This window comes from Zootermopsis nevadensis, unplaced genomic scaffold, assembly GCF_977971745.1.
Source record: "Zootermopsis nevadensis isolate Lab colony 2312 unplaced genomic scaffold, Znev_1.0 Znev_ptg000025l, whole genome shotgun sequence".
Taxonomy (NCBI): domain Eukaryota; kingdom Metazoa; phylum Arthropoda; class Insecta; order Blattodea; family Termopsidae; genus Zootermopsis; species Zootermopsis nevadensis.
Genome location: NW_028259157.1, coordinates 4,107,348 through 4,130,093, shown reverse-complemented (window position 1 = coordinate 4,130,093; position 22,746 = coordinate 4,107,348). Strand labels below are relative to the sequence as shown.

General features: G+C 38.1%; 1 protein-coding gene across 16 annotated transcripts in view; it reads right to left on the bottom strand.

Moving 5' to 3' along the window:
* LOC110840060 (Calcium-independent receptor for alpha-latrotoxin) overlaps window positions 1-22,746 on the bottom strand; it is a 450,850-nt gene that overhangs the window by 6,646 nt on the left and 421,458 nt on the right. For 10 of the 16 annotated variants that reach the window (XM_087356023.1, XM_022084785.2, XM_022084786.2 and 7 more), the window contains 12 exons: window positions 15,168-15,274; window positions 13,135-13,473; window positions 12,149-12,853; window positions 10,631-11,051; window positions 10,288-10,513; window positions 9,493-9,658; window positions 9,063-9,277; window positions 7,619-7,722; window positions 7,022-7,066; window positions 4,558-4,726; window positions 3,831-4,118; window positions 2,408-2,665 (listed from right to left, as the gene is read on the bottom strand). In XM_087356023.1, coding sequence (XP_087212149.1) covers window positions 2,408-2,665; window positions 3,831-4,118; window positions 4,558-4,726; window positions 7,022-7,066; window positions 7,619-7,722; window positions 9,063-9,277; window positions 9,493-9,658; window positions 10,288-10,513; window positions 10,631-11,051; window positions 12,149-12,853; window positions 13,135-13,473; window positions 15,168-15,274 — 3,043 coding nt within the window. Of the gene's footprint in view, window positions 1-2,407; window positions 2,666-3,830; window positions 4,119-4,557; window positions 4,727-7,021; window positions 7,067-7,618; window positions 7,723-9,062; window positions 9,278-9,492; window positions 9,659-10,287; window positions 10,514-10,630; window positions 11,052-12,148; window positions 12,854-13,134; window positions 13,474-15,167; window positions 15,275-16,542; window positions 16,650-22,746 lie in introns of all 16 variants that reach the window. The other 6 variants (XM_022084782.2, XM_022084792.2, XM_022084793.2 and 3 more) reach the window with 6 other exon arrangements.

Sequence of the window (22,746 nt, the reverse complement as noted above, 5' to 3'; positions counted from 1 at the left end):
CTCAGGCTGACCTTGTAAAAACCCTAGAGAAAGTGATTCAATATTTGCAGCCCCTAAAATAGGCCAAAAGACATAGCCAAGTCTTCTTACAATGTTGCAAGTTTTGAGGTCCCCTCCGGGAATGTTCGTAGGACTGACTACAAAACTTACATTCCCAGGCTGGGAACGCTAGTAAGATAAAGGTTAACAAGCATTTGTATTGAAACACAAAATTTGTTTCATGCATTGAAGCAAGCAGTAGAATTCTAACCTACAAATTTCATTTCAACTCACTATTTGAAAGACTGAGTGATTATTACAGATTTTAGATTCAAGGCATTGTACACAATGTCTGAAAAAGAACTCTGGGGTTTCGATTGTAAATGGTTATTTACTGCATTAACACAGAATGTTGCATGTGATGAAGACTATTAAGGAAACTCATCAATGAAATTAAAAGAGAGCACTACTGACTGCCCTGCAGAAATAGTAATAATAATCCACTTTAGTGTACACTTGAGTCAGCATATCCAGAGGCATAGCAGCTATAGCCACTGTAATCCATCATCACAAGTTGATAACACACTGCATGTTTTCTTTATAGACAACTGGCACTAAAACTCTCAAAGCACCATCTAGCCGTTTACTTTTGTGTTTCCCCAGACGATGGCTTCATTTTCCAACAGGATGGCACTCGACCACATACCACAGAGTCCTGACTTAACACACATGGATTTTTTTGCCCTTCTGGGGCTTTTTGAAAGACACTGTCCACACAGAATAAGTGTAAAGTGTAGTCACTTTGCAATGACAGATTACTGAGGTAATCACTGGTGTAATTCTGGATATGCAAGTTCATGTGTGGACTGAAGTGGACTATAATTAGCAAGGCAGTGAACAAAGTTCACAATAAACTGCAACAAATCAACTCTTAAATTAGATAAGTTTCCCTAATAGTTTTTATCACATGTAACATTCTGCATTAATGCAGTAAATAAATATCTAAGACTGAAACCTCAGAGTTCTTTAAAAAGGACTAGGTTGATGATGACACAAGCTTTTACATTAGCACAATAATACAATATGTCCCATGAATGTATGACCCAATCTACCATCATTACCTCCCTCAGTAAAATTTACTGCTATAAATTCTACCTAGTTTCTGAATGTGTATTTGTAATTCCTCCATGTTTGTGGGAGTATCCAGAAATAGGGCATGAATTTTTCATTACCACAACCCATGTGATTCATTCATTATTTAAATCATCCTACCACAAATTATTTGACATGTAATCTTAAAAGATGATGCAGAATCATATAATAAATAAATATTTATTTCTTCTATTAGAAATTTATCCTGATGAATGTTTTGAATTATCATCATGTTATAAATATGTGGAATAATGAAAACATCGGCATATCTTCTATACAGACTGCAATACATTATACCGGGAGAAAAAACATTCAATAGTTATGAGAATGAATTAAATAATATTGTAGATGTTTATGTGGAACAGAGTCAGGGCAACACTATTTAACAAGCAATCACTTCAAAGTGTTACCAGTCCTGGTCAAATTATGTACAGAGTGTCAAACCGATTATAGACTAGGAATTCAATTCATGCACACATGAAGACGTTGTGTTTCCTCTAATTCTGAGTGTGCTAACTATATGGCAGCTTCAAGTAAATCATATTCTACTGGAAAAACAGAACACCACATGTATGTGCAGGAATCTCTGCCTACTGAAAGCATCATACACTACCTGAAACTGTCTAAAATATTTCATTACTAGCTGAAATTTTCCAGAGAGACAAAAATACATACTTTCTCATACTGCTTGTAGGTAAAATTCTTAAACTACCATCCTCTAAATCAGGGGTTCTTACCCTTTTTTGCTGGCATACCACTAATTCTAATTTAACAAAATAAATGTACCACTAACCAAATGCATTCAGGGACAATTTATTTATGTTAATATTATATTTTGATGCTCTTACTTAGTTCGCGTATCACTCAACATTGGCTCACGTACCACCAGTAGTATGTGCACCATAGGTTCAGAAACGCTGCATTAAATGATGCACATGAAATCTGAATTATATTACACCACAAGTGTAGCAGAAATCAACAAAGCCCAAATTGCCACCAATTATAATGTCACAGGAAAATTCAATTCAATAAATCCACACAGATTTCTTTAAACTCAAACTCACATCATAGAAATGGTCTTCCTGATCAAAAGCAGCATGAATGATCACTTCAGATATTCAGAATGGTCATACACACTGCAGTGATAACCTTGACCACACCAAGCCACAACCATCAGGAACATGCAGTGCCAACAGGCAGACAGCTAGCAAGCAGATGACGAAAGGAGCCAGGGTCTAATTAACAGGCAAGAGGCTGCGTTAATCCATAGGCTCACCTTCCAAATTAAAGGCTTATGAAGCGGTCCCCAGGTGGTAGCAGATTTGGGAAGGTTAGGGGGAGGTATACCGCGCCCACGGATATAAGGCAAGGTGGCAACACACACCTCGACTTCCTGGTCGGAGGGATTGGAGGTGGCGGTGCGACTACTAGTGCTAGTGCGATGGTTGGCTCGGATGAGCCCGGGGGCAGGCGCGGTGACCTGGCTGGATTTTCCGTGGCTGCTGCGTGAGCTCCACCCCCGCTGGAGGAAATACTGCAACAGCCAGACACACTCTGTCGTGACCTGTCATGACCCTCCACTACCTCTTCCGTTTTTCAATGGGTGCATGAAACATTCACCTCCCCAACATTCAGAACCAAAGCTCATGTTATTTTGTTAATGATGAAGCTAAGCAATCATATATTGTCTGATTCCAACAGCATACCTGACTGTTTCTTAGTATGACATGATGATAATATTATGTACAAAAATGAATTGAAGAAAAGGTAATCAATAAACCAAACCTTAGATTCTGAGCACAAATACTCTACATTAGTACTGCGTTACTGCAAGCCAGAGTGTGACTATCTATCATGCACGGCCACACAACGTTCACATGTCAATATGGTAGGATGAAGTGACTTTCCTTTATGGCAGGTGGTCTGTTAAGTTGTAAGGAAAGTCATGCATCCAAATAATCCTCCTGAGCACACTTCCTGGGAGGCAGAAGTTTGTTGTGATGAACACCATTGTTATGCAGTCCCATTTAGATTATTACTTATAATCACAACTCTTCTCCAGGATATACAATCCAACAAATATATGAACAAATAACAAAATTAACTAATGAACAGAATAAACAAATGTACTGTTAGATGACTAGGAAAGAAAGTGCTTAACCAATGGCTTAGCTAAAGCTATGTTAAGTGCTTCTACAAATAAGCCCCACCACACCAGAAAGGCAGGTTTGGACTGAGCTGGACTACCAGACCAGCTGCAGCCCAACATATGCCACGCCACCACACCTCAGCACCTGCACCTGCTGCAAAAGCCACACCACGTGTTAGTCAAAGCGAGCAAAAGGGTGAATAACCTGACTGTGTTCAGACCATCCAGAGCCCGACTGCTCTGCTTGCCAGAGACCAGAACGGCCGGATAACGGGATGCAGAATTACTTTTTGGCTCTACTATTCGTGTGTCACTGTCACTACTGTATGTTGCCGTAGCAAAAGTTAAATGACCACAATTGCCTTCAGAACATTTTGAGCTGTGATCTGGTTAACAATATCATATTATCGACACGTCTGAGTCACGCAATCAGCCATCATCGATGCTTTCCCCATCCGTCCGTTACAGGTGTACATTTTTGGAGTTTTGCATGCTTCATCCCCACACTGCTGGGCAGCATGGTCCTAGTACCTTGTGAAACTGTGTGTACCGAGCTAGTGATGGCCAGAGCTGGTGCCGGTGCATGTGGCTGTCGGTGGTGGTGTGTGAGGGGAGGACCCAGGGTCAAGCCTGGGGCTGCACAGCTGGTACCCACACTTGTCCCATGAGGTGAGAGAGCGGAGCTGTCTGTACTGTGGGAGTTGGGGGCAGAGGGATTCCCGTTGGAGCCCGCATACATACTCGAACGCCTCTCTTTGCCGTTCGAGTGTTTTGAACATCTCAGGCATTTAGGTAACCATGCATGCCTTCGGATAAATTTTCTATATTCTTTGCGAACCTAAAAAGAAAAGAAAAAGGAAAATAATAGCAAACTCAAACTGAAAGGAAAATAAAATGTAAATGCAAAATAAGGTAAGATCAAAAAACCATTCTGAGGGGTTGCAAATGGTAACCAAACATTCCCTGAGATAAATATCCAACAAACCAAGGAGGGAATTGGGTACTCCAGGCAAAATAGGAGAAAATCAAGTCTGGATTCCAACGGAAAATGATACTCACTTGGTAAAGAACAGTCATCTCAGGGAAGTTACAGTGTGCAACTGTTTTATTTACCATCATATTAAAATCTACAGTACAATGCAATGACTATCATTTACAAAATACTATAGTTTGATTTCTTTTGAAATGTGTTTTAGCTATTTACATTATATTTTCCTCTCCAACATATAAAGTTACAAGAGAGTTGTTGTATGTTCCAGGCCTAGAAGTCTTCTTACCTTCTCGTTCTGAACACAATGGAAAACAAAGATAAACAGTCCCTGCAAGCTATTCAACACAGTAAATATGTAAGCCATAATGACTGATTCTTCATTCAGATAGAGCAGACCGAATGTCCAGGTGAGTCCAAGCAGGAACACAAGTACAATGGCTCCCCTCAACCAAGCCCTGTAAACAAAAGCAAATACCAACCAATTAACATCAAAATGGCATACATAAATTGTCTTAGAATTAATTTCACATTGGCAGGAAACATTAATCAGCTCCACTGATTCAAGAATGCATTTTGGCTGTATTATCTGCAATTGTTAAATATCCATATTAGGGCCCATAAAATTCTTCCACTGTGATTTCTTATACAAATTCATGTATCAGTTATACACTCAATTTTCAATAACAGTAAAAAGTTGCAAACAAATATTAAATAATTTTTCAGTAGATAATATATGCATAAAAGACAATGCTTGAGTTTAATGATGATGGATAAAATTCACAATTTATAGCAATATTTATGTTTATTTGTAGTGAGGTAGTAGTCATGAGACTGAGGTTCCAAACAAAATAACTGAATCAGTGGAGCTTTCGTCAAATTTCTTGCCACATCTGTTCCTAAATATCAATATATGCTATTTATTGTTATAGTTCTGTGTCCACACTTTTTAGTTCACGAGTGACAACAGAAAATATGATGTGTTACCACGTTAATTCCCCTCGCCCCTCTTTTCCATCTAACTTCATACATATTTATCTAAGTCATATACTTATTTATAAGCTCCTTGAAGTAATATTATAAATGACCTACATCTTCACTTAGCCAAGCAGAAATATATTTAACCATTCCAAGCTGAAGCCCATCTAAGTAATATTTCAGAACTTAGCCTGTATCTCAAAGAAAACTCAATACTTCATCATTACAAAGATCAACTGGTTAACATGCTTTAAGGAAATAATCAGTTTACAGTGAGGATCATACAAAACCCATAAATACAAAATGAAGAGTTACTGAATGCTATTGCAGTGGGATATATAGTCACCATAAGATTTTAAAGGGTTATCATCCAGAACTGAGATTGCATAAAACTGAGTGGAGAACATGGTGACTGTAATAGATGCACTATTATGATATTCACATGTAAGTCATTAATTTTTACATAAGAAGTACAATATTCATCTGGCTCAATGAAATAACCAAACTATAGCAAACATCACTCACAATGTTGTATATTTTGCCAATCAAAATTACCACCAATTTATCACAGCATTTACTAGGCGTGTCATCAGAAGTAAGAGTCTTTTCCAAAGAACATTTTAAAAATATCGAAAAATTCTTTATGCTTCTTGGCGAGATGGACTGAAGTAACTCATCAGAGGAGAGTGACAAAAATGCAAGAAAAGTGGTACCAAATAATTTATCAATGAAAACTGGGTGGGAAAGTTAATCTTTAGTATCAGAACAAAAAAATTTCAACATAAACCCATTCCCTAAACCATATTCACAACCAGTTTACATTACAATACATTACTTCTGAAAGGGCCATTACAATATACCCTCCACCTTAGCCTTGCCGTTGGCCGGTATTCAGTATGCACTTTGGTTTCAGCCATCAAAACGTTTGTGCAGATCATAAAGTTTTAATGATACTAAAAGAACAGTATAAATCACGAGTTCCTAATTACACAATTTTCTTCATTCACCACTTCCTGAAGAGGAGTTAAAGTATGTTTCAAAATGGGCAAAGTTTCACTACAAGTTTAATTATATCATTCCTATTCCCATTCTTCATGAAAAAAATAATATATCTTCTCTAAATGTAACTGTATTATTAGAAATAATGTGGCAAAATTTAATAAATATTTTAAACAAACCTAAGAAGTGAAACTACTGAAAAACAAGTAGGCACCCATTTCCTACATATTTATCTTTGCAGCATTGAAAAAGAAAAAAAAATATCCATGCATAGAGACCATGATTTTATAAATAAAACTAAAACTTTAAGTAACGTAATAAAAGCAGAGAAATTAAACAATTTTCATAATTCAGTGTAAAAGAAACTTCACTAGTCAAAGGTGTGTAACACTACTGCAACACTTTCAAGTGTAAATTTGCATCATTTATACATGTAAAGGCAGACATCGACATCTAAGATTCAAGCAAACAAGCAAACAAAAATGTACTCAATTCAAATCTGTCATCTTAAAAAGTAATTTAAAATACTGATGCAGGTAAAGATGGAAACAAATGTAAAATTCCTGTTTAATATCAAGTAGCAATTTTTTGTTTCAAAGAAATTGCATCATGTCTTGTTGAATACAAAATCGTGGACTCTACCCATGCAGAACAAGTAGGAATCATGCACTGTAATAATTCCTCTTGTATAAAGAATTTGTTATTTAATTATTACAGCTGTTCTATTTACTAATGACTAACTACAAACTAAGTGAAGAAGAATAAAGTAATCTTACAGGTGTGACTGTAATTTGTTCTGAAGAGCATTTTCTTCCTTCCCACTATGCCATGCAAGAGAAGAAAAACAAAGAGTGTGTTATAAAAACCAGAACCCAGACCTCCATCACCACTGGATGTGACTGCTTGCGACAGATCAAACAATTACCATATTAAAACACAGGTCACACAGTTGCAATGGAGCATTAAACTAAGCACAAAAGTATTGAAACAAAAAACAATCACCACAAGGTAAATCACAACTTCATGGAAGTAATATAAAAAACAGAAGTGAAGGTCTGTGAAAGTGCAGTTGAACAGACAAGGCTGCGTCTCTTACAACAAAAATCACAATGTTAAAATTAGAATCAAGAATAAATTAACTGTGACTGCAACACATGAAAAAATGCTATCTGTTGAACTAGCAAACCAATACCAACCAACATCCGTAATGTTAACAAAATGTTACATTGAAAGTCAATCTGTTATTGCTACAACCTCATGCCCAGTAACAAAATAAAAGAAAAAATATATAAAAACACTTAAGGCACTTGCAATTTTAAAACAATTGAGAAACAGAAAATGTATTAGAAGTACACACAATGTGGAATACTTACCTAGCACTAGCAAGGCGGGAATGTTCCTTGCTTTTCATTGATGCTGATGCATTAGCATGACGACACATCATGTAAATTGCCATGCTCAAGAAGACTAGATTGGCCTGCAACATGAACATTAAATAATCATAACCCACAAAACAAACAAAGTCAACCTGTTTTGAGCTACAAGATACAAGCTTCTGATAAACAATTCCAAAATCACTGTTTGAACTTCTATTAATCTATTTTTACCTAAAAAATGCAATCTGAACCTCGTGTAAAATTATTGTTCATATATGTGAAAAGCATTATTATGTTTTTTCCCAGATTAACAGATCAAGAAAGGCCATGTTTATAAGAGAAAACTTTCCCGCAACAATACTTTCAAACACAGACTTATGCTCGGCCCATCATAACAGTCATTTCAACTGTGAAATGTTACTATGTGAACTGCAGCTTTTAAACAAGTTACCACTGCTACAAATGAAGTAATCAGTGCAGTGGTTAACATACCAGCAAAAGTGGTTATGAAGATTCCTGTCTTCTGGGTTGTTGCGCTGTGTAGTCTGGTTGATGTTAGCCAACGTTTCAGAGGTCATACTGCCCTGATGACGGAGGCAGTATGACCTCTGAAATGTTGGCTAACATCAACCGGACTACACAGCGCAACGACCCAGAAGACAGGAATCTTCATACTCACCGCTGTGAAAACCTCAAATCTTACAAAAGTGGTTATAGTAACAAAAAGAAGGTAATGGTGACATTTTCTAAACAAAAAGATGACAACCTTCCGGGATCTTGTACCTTGTTAATCTTGCAGAAGTTGACGAACATTCCAGAAGTGCATATGACCACCATCAGAATGCTTTAATTTTACCGAAGTTAAGCACACTATTTCACAATATGGTCCTTCATTATAGCCAGATACTCTTATGTTAAATGTAAATTTTGTATACAATTCTCTGTGTATAAGTACGGAAGTGTCTTACATTTGTATAATTTTATATTTGAACAGTGAACCAAGTATAGTCCATGACTGTAATCTTGAGACTTGCAAGGAATGCAGGAAGTCCGTAGCGTTAAAGACAGACGCTATATTTCCTCCTTCCTCCTTCACCCCACTTCCTTACCCTGCAAGTCTCAAGATTACAGTCTTGGACTGTTTGTAGATTATTAAGGGTTTTATTAACAATGATGCCAGTGGCTCACACTACATAGCACCAAATGACAGGATAACTAACAGATAACAATTTGGAGAAGATATGGAAGCAAGCAGCAGTTCTATTTTTACGACTGGAAACACCTGATAAATATTACAATCTTTTACATACCCTCATAACTCCTCAAATTAAGGAAATTTATTTAACTTGTCCTGCTAGTTGATTACTGGCTGTTGGCACCATGAACATTTAACATTTCATAGAAACAAGGTTTTATTTGAGGCCTATATAAATAAACTTACAAGTATCACAGCAATGACTGGTCCCACAAAACTAAATATGAAGAAGTTATCTGCTCGCAACCAACAGTATCGGTGAGTGCCGTAGCTGAACGGATCGACAACACAGGACACTGCTACAATTATGAGTGGTGCACCATAGGCGAAGATGTAGTACCATCGGATTCTTGACTTTTCTGCTTCAAACACTTCAATCAGCATCACGTAAAGCTGGAAGCCTGAAGCAAACTTTCACTGTTAGCAACATGCCTAAACAAGCTCATTAACTGTGGCAACAAGGTTATAATGGCCTTCGGAATGCTTCTTTTCCTGGATTAACTCTGGCAGAACACTGCACAGAAATACGTTAATTACTACAAAAACATCCTGCTTTTATCAGTTTATTTTAACTAATGGGACTACATAATCTGAGAAAAGGAAGTGTCACACATACCTTCTAGAAACATCCAAGCAAATGCACACAGGAAAAAGAAATGTAGCAGGCCAGCAACTATGCCACACACAATGGGCTTATCTGTCTGGCTGATGCCTGCAAGGAACAATACTTCTGCAACCAGCAGACATACACAAAGATTTTTGTGGATTGTCGTGCGATCAGACTGTAAAAAAGAAAAATAAAATCACACGGTAACTACATTAACTCAAAGTAGTTCAGAGCAAATTTGTTGCCAATTGCAAATGTGTTGATAGAACATAAAAGTATATTTTATACTGTTCTTTTTCTTTCTTCAGCATAACTACCTTAATCATAAATTAATTCTCAAAATTCAAGTAAATATTCATAAGTATTTAAAATAAGAAAGTATGTAATATGTGCTTTCAATAATTTACAGATGATTCACAGTCCTACTCGTGTGAAGAGAACAATTTTTTTTTTAAAAATCTTTCTCCGTTATCTATAAAAATGCATCCGTGCAAAAATTTACATATTCCATGAATTTGTCTGCTGGTCTGTATTTTTACACAAAATGGATTGGTACTCTTAGGGTGTAGTCTCAGTTAATAACTCAAAATATGTCGATTGTGAACTTTTTGATTGTGACACCATATTAACTTGTAGCTGGATGCCAACTTATAGTGGAAGATTGAGGCATGTTCAACTGAAACATAGGTCCCCATGTACAAATTAATACTGAGGAACATCAACCATCAACTTCTTCACTCCTGTCAGAACCTCAAATCTCTCATACTTAAAACGGAAGTTTAATAATACAAACTCCTCACTCACCTTCAAACTTCTGAACAACTGGAATGTGACAACGGCTAACAGAAGGCATACAACGGAAATGATGCAGCCAATGTATGTAATGATCTGCAGAGCCATCTGATGGGAAGGAGGGAGATATGTTGCATGGACGTCCATAAGTACGGCAAAATTAGTTAAATGGTCACACAAGCAGGTTGTATGAGTATGGTTTGTCATTTCTACATGGCAACCTTCATCTGACCACGCACTGCAAAAATATAACCAAAATGTGTTATTATGGCATCATACACTTTTAATTAAACTTGTCACATCAAAATGTCAGCCCTAAAGTTTGAAACATCAGCACCGCCATTCCATCCCTTACCTCATAGTATAGTCCCAGAAAACACAGGCAGGATTGCTAACATTCTCCGTGCGTAGATGACGAAGAGATAGACGGACGGGTTCAGAGAGTTGGATGTGCCTGCCCTTGCCAAGGGAGGCAGAGATCACTTTACTGTTCAATACTCGGGTCATGTTACGTGAAGGGCGGACCCCCGTAGTCACTTCACCATTCTCACCAACCACTACCACTGTTGATGGATCTGCCTGAGGCTGCAGGATTTCCTCCAGGCGGTCGAATGCCACAAACACAAGGCGAACAAATCCACCTTCACTATTCTCAAGTAGAGCTCCACGAGGAAGCTGCAGCCAATCCTGGCTCACTGGCCACTGTTCCAAAGTGGAAGATGAAGGGAACTGTTCCACTGCTACGTTGTGGGTCTCAACCACACGAACACTTAACACTGTAACAAATCATGCTCATTACTGCCGTCTTATAAAGAAAATCATAGGTATTCAAACAATATTTAAATGCATATACTGTACAAATTTAATTATTTCCGAACATCAGTCATTCTGGCATTGTTAATTATAGGTAAAACTCATCTGCAAAAGAATTGAAACAGTCACGAGCATTACATGCATATACACATAAACGCCTAATTTCTGTAGGAGTCCAAGGTGTAACTGAAGTCAGAAAGCTGAAATAAATAAAATTGATTCACTATGGAAGTGAAACCATTCATTTGCAAGAATACTTTGTAATACCACAAAGTGTAAAACAAATGTGGCAATATGACATCAACTTACATGTGCTGCACCTTGTTCCTCTGCTCTCCAATGTGCAAAATATTGAACTCTTTCTTGTCCTTTTGAATCATGAAATAAGATTCTATAATGAAGTCTCTACAACCAAATTATTATTCTTACCAAGCATGTTCTTTCAATCTATATTTCTTATTCTGTACAATCTGTACAGGCAGACCAGGTAAAATCTTAATTAATACACTTAAACTGTTATTAACGCACATTTTGCTGTTGGCAACACTTAAATAAATGAATTGAATTTATCTATACAATACTCTTCACCTGTGCAGGTGATCCAAGTATAAACTTCATTATTAGCAACAATTTGCATTAATCTTCTAGAATGTCTTCCAAATTTACTTTACTTCATTTGTATACGAGGCTGGCTTTCAAACAGTTCGTCTTTGTACGCAATTTCCTGTTGCGTTGCATTTCATTCTATTTCTAGCACTTTGAGGCAGTGAACAATTCTGAACCAGATGATTGGGAATAACGGGGCGAATGGTTTTGAAAGACAGCTGAGTGTTATCTGATTACCCTGGTCCTCCTGGTGGGGGGTTGGTCGCAAGGCTAACAACATTGCACCGTAAAAAGGAAGATGTTTCGAAACCTCAATCAAAGCTTCAGACAGACCGAATGGAAGAGGAGAACTGAGGAGGCCATGGACCGAAGAGCCATAGAAGAAGAAGAAAAATAATTCTGAAGGAAGGGTACTGCACAATGTGGCAACAGCAAACAAATGTTTATTACTTACGTATATTCCTCACAGCCTGAGTGACAGTCTTCTCCCTGATCACTGTGTCGGCCAAGAGGAACGCATTTTCCTCCAGACCCATCAGAAGTGAGGTAGCTACCCTCATCTGTTCTTTGTAACTTAAGTCTCTCCATGATGGATGCTGAGATTCATCAAGTAAATTACTCCCTGTTTTCACAACACCATACAATAGTTCTGTCACAATAGCCTCTCTTTGTCTTGGATCTGGGAATGTTTCTATATCAACAGACATCTTCTGTGCCATCTTCTTGATGATCTTCGTTGTTGTCATCATGTCTCCGCCGTACAGAGTCTTGCTACTGGTCACCTGGGACAAGTCATTGGCAATGCTGATTATGGAGTCTCCCTCTTCGACGCGAGACTCGAGACTGGTAAGCCACACTGAACGACACTCACTCAGGTCAGGCGAGTGTGGCAACCAGACAGGTGGAAGAGAGGTAGAGGACATGGACCCAGAACCTGATGCGGGAGCAGACAAACGTCCTGGTGATTGAGTCACACAGCGCCACCTTGCCAGACCTGTAGCACCACCAGGACATGGCTGAACATTTACTTCTCCTGCTCGTGTCCAGTTCCAATATAAATTTCTAGCCAACATGGGACTGCACAGCTGAAGAAAATCATTTTCTTGAAACCACGTCACGCTTGGTGACGGCACGTATTCAAATACCGCTGTGCTGGACGCTGTGGAGTGAAGAATGCCAGTTTTTTTAAAAAGAATGATGCTATAACAATTCAAATGTCAAGAAGTCCTTCCTGATACGTAACTGTAAATATTCATAAAAAGCAGTTGACATAAATTTTTGTAATAATTTTTTTATCATAGAAAGTGAGAGGTAAAGTTTGAGAGAATGAATGTGGTGAGAGAAAATACCTTCAAGTATTAACAGATGCAAATATATCTGAGAAATATGAAAAAGACAAAAGCAAGAAATGAGAAGTATCTGTAACAGCATGTGATGTACCTGTTGTCCTGTGGGTTGTCTTCCAGGCTAGGGTTACTGTAGATGCAGTTACAGTAGTCATGCCCCCCAGAGGTGGTGGTTGTGTTTCTGTGACAGCCTGTCTGGATGCGCCTTCTGATGCTACTACAGGAAGTGGAACCCTCGTGCTAGATGATCCAGGTGCCTGTGTGGCAACACTACTTGTTGCTGTAGTAGTGACGGGTGGACCGTCTAGGGTGCTGGGTGATTTTTGTGGTGGCGGTGGCCGAAGAGTGGCTGACTTGCCTGTGCTCCACACACTTGGCTGAGAAGTGGTCAGCCACGGTGGACTTGGACGACTGGTTGTTGTGGTCGATGATGCTGCAATGATGTTAAAGTAAACTTTTCTTCATTATCTACAATTAGTTTTGACATTCAATATAACCAATCAATTATAAAAGAAATTAATATTCCCAAGTGCAGAAGAATAACAAGATATTAACAGCCACTTGAATATCACTCTCCTTTCACCAATTAACAAGCCCCTTGAATACAAGCAGAATACAGATCTAATTAAGTTTGTTTGTTCCAAATTAGAAATTTAAATTCGATACTTCTATTTTTCTTCCATATGTTAAAATAGTGTAGTTGCGTCATATTGTGATTTATTAAATTAAAATAATAACAATTTTACACCTGATGATGGTTTAATAAAACCGAAACATGTTGTAAATCGATTATTCGATATGGAACACAATTATATTTTAATTATTTTAATTATCTTATTTTAAATACATTGTGATTTGACGGAATAACCAAATAATTTAATTTTAATTCCATATGTTAAAAATCCAGAACTCTTGTACAAAACCATCCAAAGTATCTGCATGCCACAGAACCCGCCAAGGCAAAATTTTGATTTTAGTAACTGGGTGACTGTGTGGTTTGCCAAACAGAGCATAATCCAGTGGCCACAAGAAACCAAGAGATTTTAAAGTGCAGGCCAGAAACATACAAACTCTGAAAAATTAATTAACTATTACAAAGCTGAAGAACCTGAATCTTCACTTAATAATAACAGAAATTACAAACAGATTTACAGGTGGTTTGAGACATGAAACTATACAGTCAGAAAGTAAATACTGAAAATTCTGTTTGCCATAACACAGCATCAAAAAAAATTTAATCTAATTTTATTAACACTGCAGTGATAACATGAATATTTACAAATCTTTGCAAAATGACCATAAAAATACACATTGAAATTATATTGATTTTAGACATTTTCAAAACCAAAGTCATGTTATTCCACCATTTTAACATTTCATTTACCCAAACTGATAACATGCTGGCCATGCTTTTCTTCCACAGAAATGCAACAATTTCAAATGTCCCAGAATAAATACCAACGTCACGACCCATCAGTACATGGGTTCGACAGGGACCGCGACATTTAACGCTCCTGCTGTGACCCCCTTTTTTTACGCGATGATGATGAAAGTGAAGTAATTATTGGGATGCCACGGAGAAACCCCGGAGGAAAACTCCGTGATGCCTGGACCACGGCCTTGTCCAACACCAGTTGTAAATCTGAGCACCGCCGGGAATCGAACCCGGGACGTTATTAATGTTCACTAGTAAGGTTGTTGGGGGGGAAAAGTTATTAAAGTTTCACAGTGATATTCTTTAGTATTTAAACATTTTTGGTAGTTTTTGGCCGGTGGAGAAGCTGGCGGACGGGCCTACTCTGTGTACCTGAGGTGGCACGGTCAGCGTATTTCTTTTGTTTGGGCGTTCAGTCCGAGACTCGCTCCTAGCCTTCCCCTTGAAAATTCCACCGGCCAAAAACTACTTCGCCGACTATACTTCTATACCGATATACCTCATAAAATTGGGTTTTTCGCTTTGAAATTGTTGCTGTGTAGTACATGTTCTATGGCCCTTCAGTCTTTGCGCTTTTCACAGATCCATTCACGTGATATTGCATTAACAGACAACATGCCATGCCCTTGTTTGTTGACCCACACTGATTAAGCAACCTCATTTTCATTACCATACTGAAAGATTAACCATACCTGGCATACATTGATAGTGTGCCTCTAAATATTTAAGAGTGCCCGGGCATGGATCACCAAACAAACTTGTGCTCGCAAGAATGCTGCAATTCTGCTGCTGGCTACATCTGGTAATAAAAATAGAAAACACTAATCCTATGAATATTTCACACCAATTGCACCAAACGCAATGATGTGCCCTGGTTGTGGACTAGGTTCGGGAACCGTCTAGCAGCAATTTCTCATTTAGGAGACAGTCTTGTTTTCACTGTGGGAACTACAAAACAAAACACACTGCAGAGCAGTACATTTCTGAAAAATTAACTTGACCATTAAGCACAAGAACACAAATCAGAATGCGTTTTAGTCGTTGTTTTGAGCATGTCTTAATAGAAGAGAAAGAATAAGAACAGGCCAAAATTAATGGCTGCCCTTGTGCCACAAAGGTTTATAAGCAGGACCCCTCAACTCAACCTCAGTGCAATACTGAGCAAAGTGGTCAGATCCATGCTTCGGCTATTTCTGTCTTACACAAGTCCGGGTTAGGTCCTACAGCTATCTGGATATTGTGATCAGAAAAAATTCCTGCCATCTCTTTACTGAAATATTGCATCTACTTGCCTATTGGTAGAGAAACTTAAAAATGTAATTTCACAATCAAATGGCCCTAATCTTGGCTAATTGCGCGTGAAGGTTGTGGTTAGGTACCTGAAGAAACTGCAGACTATGGAGTTCGCAAATCTGTGCTGTTATTATTATGTCTATCAATTTGGTAAATACCACTTTAAAAAGGTCAAAAATGTGAGAGATGATACACGAAAAAAAATTTAGTTTGCTGCTAGGGGTCATACCGAACTCATTCTACACCATAATTTGAAGTCGCGCCATATCGCAAAAGTTCACAAAATGTTTCTCACAGTGCGCCGATTTGCCGAGTGTGTCGCTTCTCCGCTGGACAGTGCTGCCACCTGGCAAGTGTTTCAACATTACAGCGACATTGTCAAACAGCATCATATTGCAAGCTGTCCGGGTCAAGAAGCGAGCTAGTATGGAGAGCGACACAAGGAACAAAGGAGTTTGGTAGCAGCCGCTATCTAGCGGCAAACCCACGAAACGAAGGCCAGGTTTTAGGTGCATTGTTCCCCTGGTGATGCCTGATCTCACCCTCTCTGCCCTAGGCATGGTATAGTGCAATGCAACAGCTGGCGTCTCTAGGACGCTCAAGCAACTAGTTTTCTGGTCCACAGGACCGGAAAAGGAATGCAAAAAGTAAAAGGGTGCAATCGGCATTATCGAGAAATAAAAAGGCAATAATCGACTTTGTATCGAAACATGAGAAACATGGCGACATGACACACTTCGCGTCGACTTATGTATCTTAAATTGGAGGACCAACCTAGCATGCAGTTATAATGCACTTCAATGTATTTGTGAGTGTCGGGACACGCATCCTCGAAAACTGCACTGCTGACAGGCACACTGCAGTTGGACATTGAACCACATCTGAAATAAAAATGGAAATTTTCTCCAACTAAAAAATAGAAAGAAAACAAAAAAAAACTATATACAAAAAACCGTATGCAGGTTTGGTGGTACACTGCACAATTTCGGAACTTCGGGGGTTGAAATTAAAGAAAAAAAATAAGTACGTTTATTTGGCTTTTCTTGGGGGGTGGGGGGGAGAAGAACGCATAGTATTCCTTATTGTGGTAGCTGTGTATTTACATCCAAGGCCAGAACTCAATCCAAGTGCTATAGTTTCAGGCAATATGCTAGTGGATTAATCGTTGTGTGCGCACAGCAACTATTTTACTTCAATATTTCTTTAAAAATATACAGTTAATAACAATAGTGATTATTTATCTACTGTTAATTTAAAAGAATAACAAATTATTATTAATCTACGTAAATTTAAAACAATACGATAATACTGTAAATCCTGACACGTGTATTTACTACACTCCCACAATATTATTTTATCTCCTACTGTTTAATTTACGTCTTTCTGAACCACTTTCTCCGAAATTATGAGTTGGCATATGCCGACATGCACAGCTTAAATTTCACGTGCACAGTTGGAGAATAAGCAAAGATGCATGGCCGAGTTAAGGAAAGCTCCAACCGTATTAATAGAAACACACATTTCTCTACAATGAATGCTAACCCTTCTAAAACGCATCATGTGAAACGAAGTGTCACTATGACGCCTTCCCGTTAGTAACAACGGCAAAACACAAGTTCTCATAGAGGAATGCACACATTAAAAAGAAAGAGGTCTCAAACACAAGACAAAACAGAGAAGCCAAAGAAACATTCAGGTAAACGCAAGAGCGGATGAGCGAGACAAGAACAAATTCAAAGTTGGGGGAAAAAATAAATAAAATAAAGGTCTTTACAAAGTCCCCACGTCGTCTTGACAACGACTCGTACTTCCATGTCCACTGCAATATTTGCCCTTCGAGGATTCGTGTCTTATGCACTGCACAAACTTACATTTATATCTGTAGATGCCAAGCAGGGCACATCATTGATTCGCAATTGATAACAAGAATAAATATTAATATATTACACTTGCTGTAACATAATAAAAATTCACTGATTAAAACACAATGGATTCGACCTTGCTTTCCGTGTTCTATTGCTGTTGTACTTTGTTTCCACTGTAAATGCAATTGCAATCATTCAGGAAGAACGTTTCACGTGTGGGTAACACACAAACCCGCTCTCTCTAACCCCAACTACTTTCAGCTGCAGGTTGACATGAATTTTAATATCTGTGGGGAGCACTGCACTGAAATATTACTTCGGGCCATCGTTAAATCGAATGCACAAGCTTCTATCGTAAGTTATGGAGAAAAACATAATTAAGGCGTTACAAAATGCATTACAGAACATTTGAGGTCTCAAACCACAGTTCGAAAGCTCTTACACAATAGTAGAGCACTGGGATAAACAATCACAGTGGAAACAATGTATGGTCGATACAATAAGGGACCAGGGATATATAGGGCTTCAGTCATGCATTCAGTACTATCAATTATCAAAGTCAAAGCACACAATACATGTTACACTACACACAAGCACAAAACGCAAAGTACAGTTTCAGCTAAGAGGTCAGCACAGGAAATGACAGAATCGAAAATAAACAAAACACAGTGAAAAGGGTCCAAAGTAACGTTTAAAATTGTAAATCCCGGAAGAACGTAGAGGTAACAAACATTTACACGGGATTCCGCCAAATTTAACCACGCGGATACGCGCAGCTCTAGTATGGTTTACGAATGAAATGGACTTTGTAACCAGCCTCCAAATATTAAACTGGATCACCTTGATATTGAAGGCAATAAGTACCTCTGAAACGTTGCTCAATTTATAATACACTACACGACGCAGCATCCGAAATGAGAACCATCTAAACGTTTAACTGCATCTTCGGGACGTTTCATATCTCATTCTTCTGCTGTCACAAAAGTTGTAATAAATACGAATTTGAATACATTCAGTTTTTACTGAATTGTACCAGTTCTACACCTAGAACATAACAAACACTACAAGTTAAATGCGAGATACTACAGCCTTTGCAGTTTTGATTATATACGATGCGACTGGAGTTTTTAAAATACAAATTAATTTTAAATATAACCCTTATATGAGTGTGTTAACTCAGGATGAACACATCTGATACAGCGAGAGAATTTCCTACAAAGGCGCGTGAGAGGCTTCCCTTCACTGACACAATTAACCCTTTAAAGCCTAGTGGTAATTACTTGTACCAGTGAACAATCACTAAATCTTCATTTTGTATTTACAGGTTTCGTATGATTCTCAGCGTAAACAGAGATTATTTCCTCAAACAGCATTAATCAGTTTATCTTGCAATGGTGAAGTGTTGTCTTTGCGGTATGACTTAGCTCCTAAATATTTACACGAGCTTCGGTTTCAAAGGAAGCTGCAAGAACACTCTTTTAAATCACATGTCCCTTTTTTTATAATTTAAAATAGGGGTTGTGACCTTTCTCCAGACTCACTATTACTTACAGAATGCCGGGTTGCAATGTTATGAATGAGGGCAATTTATTGAAACACCATAGCAATTTTTACACGTGATACTAAACAGACCCACTACTGCGAACAGGTGCCCATATTACTCAGATATTTTAAAAAATATTCAGTCATTAGTTACATATTTAATACTGCTTTTCTTTAGCAATCCTCCAAGGATTCGCATGCAGTCCATTCCAAGTGTCCATCAATGAAACACGTAATAAGCGCTGGACAGATGCCCACTGGGATGGATATTGCTAAATGCTACATGGTTTCTGCCAAATACTGACGACACTGACAAGACGTCTTTCCTCGCAGGTCATCAGGTAACTATTTTTCATCACACAGCAACACATTACAAAAATTTAAGCGGACCGCACGTGGTTCTTGGGTTGAAAATCTCTGATTTAAAGACCTACATGTGTACTCATACAACCTGATTATCAGGCAAGTTAACAACGCTCTGTCAGATACTAAGTGTTATTTATTTATAATTTATATAACGACGATTTTTCAGTAACTCGGACTATACAGCGTCGCGATAGTGAATAATGAACTGTAAAGGATAAGGAAGGAAGCGGCTGTAGTCTAATTTAAGGTACTATCGCAGTATTTGCCTAGAGGGACTGAGAAAAAAACCAAAACAACACGAGTCCGGATATCCAGGCCGAAATTTGAACCCGGGACTTCCCGAATACGGTGTAGTACTGTTAACCACGTGACCAAGACGTTCGGTTTTCAGGGAGTGAGTGCACCCTGCATAAATTCATGTAGTCCACACACAGTACATTAATGTTGAGACCCTACAGGGCCTTAGAAGGCGTTGCATTGGCTGAAACGGGTGACAGGCACTAGGGGGCTCAAAAACCAATGCAGAATTTGGAATGGAAACAACAAAAACTGTTGATACGGCACGATGGGGGTGGTTCTTATTCCTCCTCTGTTTCGCATAATCCACAAAGTTCATTAGCCTCATTTTAACATAAAAATTATCTCATCTATTATTAACGAATTCTTAAAAATAATGAACATTTTTTTCTTGGTATTCATCGCAAAATGGCGCCACATCACGCTTAGGATTATCATTTGCTGCAATCTAAATATTATCCTATGAGAAAACCACAGCGAGGCGGAATGTCTGTAATAACAAAAGGCTCGGGCCCTAGTTGCGCCCTTAGGGACGCATGTGAAATTAATCTCATCACCGAGGATGGAAGGGCTGAACCACTTTTCCTCCATAACGAAAACTCCAACTGCATGCAAAATAACTCACGTCTCTTCACTGCTCTGTGGATAGAAATAAAAGTTTTCAGCTGATTTCTGCTGATTCGAATGTCACAGAAAAAAAATACAGAAAAGGACGGGAAGACACATAATAATCATACGAAATTTTCAACTGCATCCAAGAATATCACAGTATTTAATCACACACCGTTCCTTCTGAAACTTGCTTATAAGTTAGGGGGACGAAGTTATCATACGGTGAAATGATCAAGCTGTAAGATGCCTGATTTTTATTTGGAACACCCTGATACCGAATTCTGGGACTTGCTAAACTGATATAGTTTTGCTCTTTTACTAAAAGCCTTATTACCTCTTCAAAGGCAGAGAGCGGGACACATTTTCAATGCCTTATTAGTAAATTCACTCGTAAGCTGTGCCTATGAAATGCCTACAGAGTTACACCGGGCATCGGTCAAGTTAACTATTATGATCACTCCGTTTAACATACCATTTTTTTTCAGTACGTATATACGGATCTGAAGAAAATGGAATAATAAATGTATTTGAACATTACAGTTCGTATTTCGCAAACGCCAGCATATCGTTATTTTCTGTCCTTTTCAGCAACTGTCACACCGCTCAAAGTATCCATTACCCACAATGCGTCTGTATCTTTTTAAACAGCGTGTTTGGCAGACGGCGTATAATAGAATTTTCACGTTCAGCAAAATTGATCACATTTATTTCGACGCGTATAATCGAATCCGCGTTGGGGAAAAAAAACCTGCGTCGGAGTAAGGTTTACTGTAGTTCAAATCGTATAATAACGTTAATCATCTGCTTTCAAAGTAACAGTACATTGAGATGTGTCACGTGACCTGGACCGTGTGCCGCATAAGACAATGCACGAATTCGGTTCAAAGTCACTACTTCCGCGTCACGAAACTACACCTCGCTCACTGGTGGTGCCAGCAGATCAAGAGGATTCCTCCTGGCTAACTGCGGTGAACAAGAAGCTTTGAACCCAATACGAAGCCCTTTACAGAGACCACGCAGGCTACGATAATTTAACAACAGATGCCTCTTGCAACACCATTCAACGACTACAGACGTAGTTTCCATGTCAGTGTTTTAAGCACGTTGCTTATGGAAATTACAAGTACAGATGTATCACCAGAGTCTAAATTATGACAACTCGACCACCGGACAATAACGAAATGTTATCCTTAAAAACAGCAAAGCAGCCCCTGCTAAGAAAATATTTTTCATGCTTACTAATGAGGAATGCTTTTTTCCATGATTTCTATTTTCTCTTGAGGCATCTGTTGCTTATAAGGTCGTGTACCATACCTGAACCGAGTTACAGGCGAAGCCAACATTACAGACACACCATGTCAGTAAGTTCCAACTCTCAATTCATCTCTGGTCCGGTTTTTATTAAATTTTGTACAACAGCCTTACTGAAAATTACAGACATAAAAACTGGGATCCTATGTGCCCGCTGGAACTCAAGACTTTGAGGCTTGAGTAAATATTTTTATCTACGTCGTCTGTTCAAACATATTTCAGTTACAGTTACAGATTTAGAAATAAACATTTCAAGTTCTGCACATATTTTACGTACAATGTGAAAATTATAAAGATAAGCACCGACAACAGTGATGAATTATGGTAAATGAGCACGTTTACACTTGACTTATATAATATCGTATAATTATTATCCAAATATCATGTCATTTTACTCGGTGTTTAAATTCTGCGTTAGAATCAAACTTAACGCATCCTACGACTGATTGCTGGGGACGATAAATTTTATTATTACTTTAAACGTTTTTTTTTCTAAATATATACTTATTGCCATCATTATCAAGACTTCAGTAGTTCGTAAACGGCCGAAAAGCCTGGAGAAGTGTTTGTTTACAAACAAAGGGGTAAAACTCCTTAGTAAACTGACAGTTACAAAACAGCTGACTAACTTTAGAAAATAAAAATAAATTACAACGTGCCGCCATTTTCGTCATCACATGATGTATTTAGTATATACAAAATGGATACCAGCAAGCCCTAACAAATGCAGGAACAAAATCCACAACTCGTACACCATAACAACATAAATAGGACATTTACAATAAATCAACCAATCCTATAAGCCAATATCGTATTAAACAGAACACAAAGGGCATGAAAGTAACATATAAAATATCAGAAAGGGAAATTATATAAAATAGTACACTACAATACAGATATTGCATTTAATCTGCACATTGCATGCTTAATTTTAATTCTAATCCGTAAAAGGGTATACGTTCATAAAAATATCGCTAGAATTATG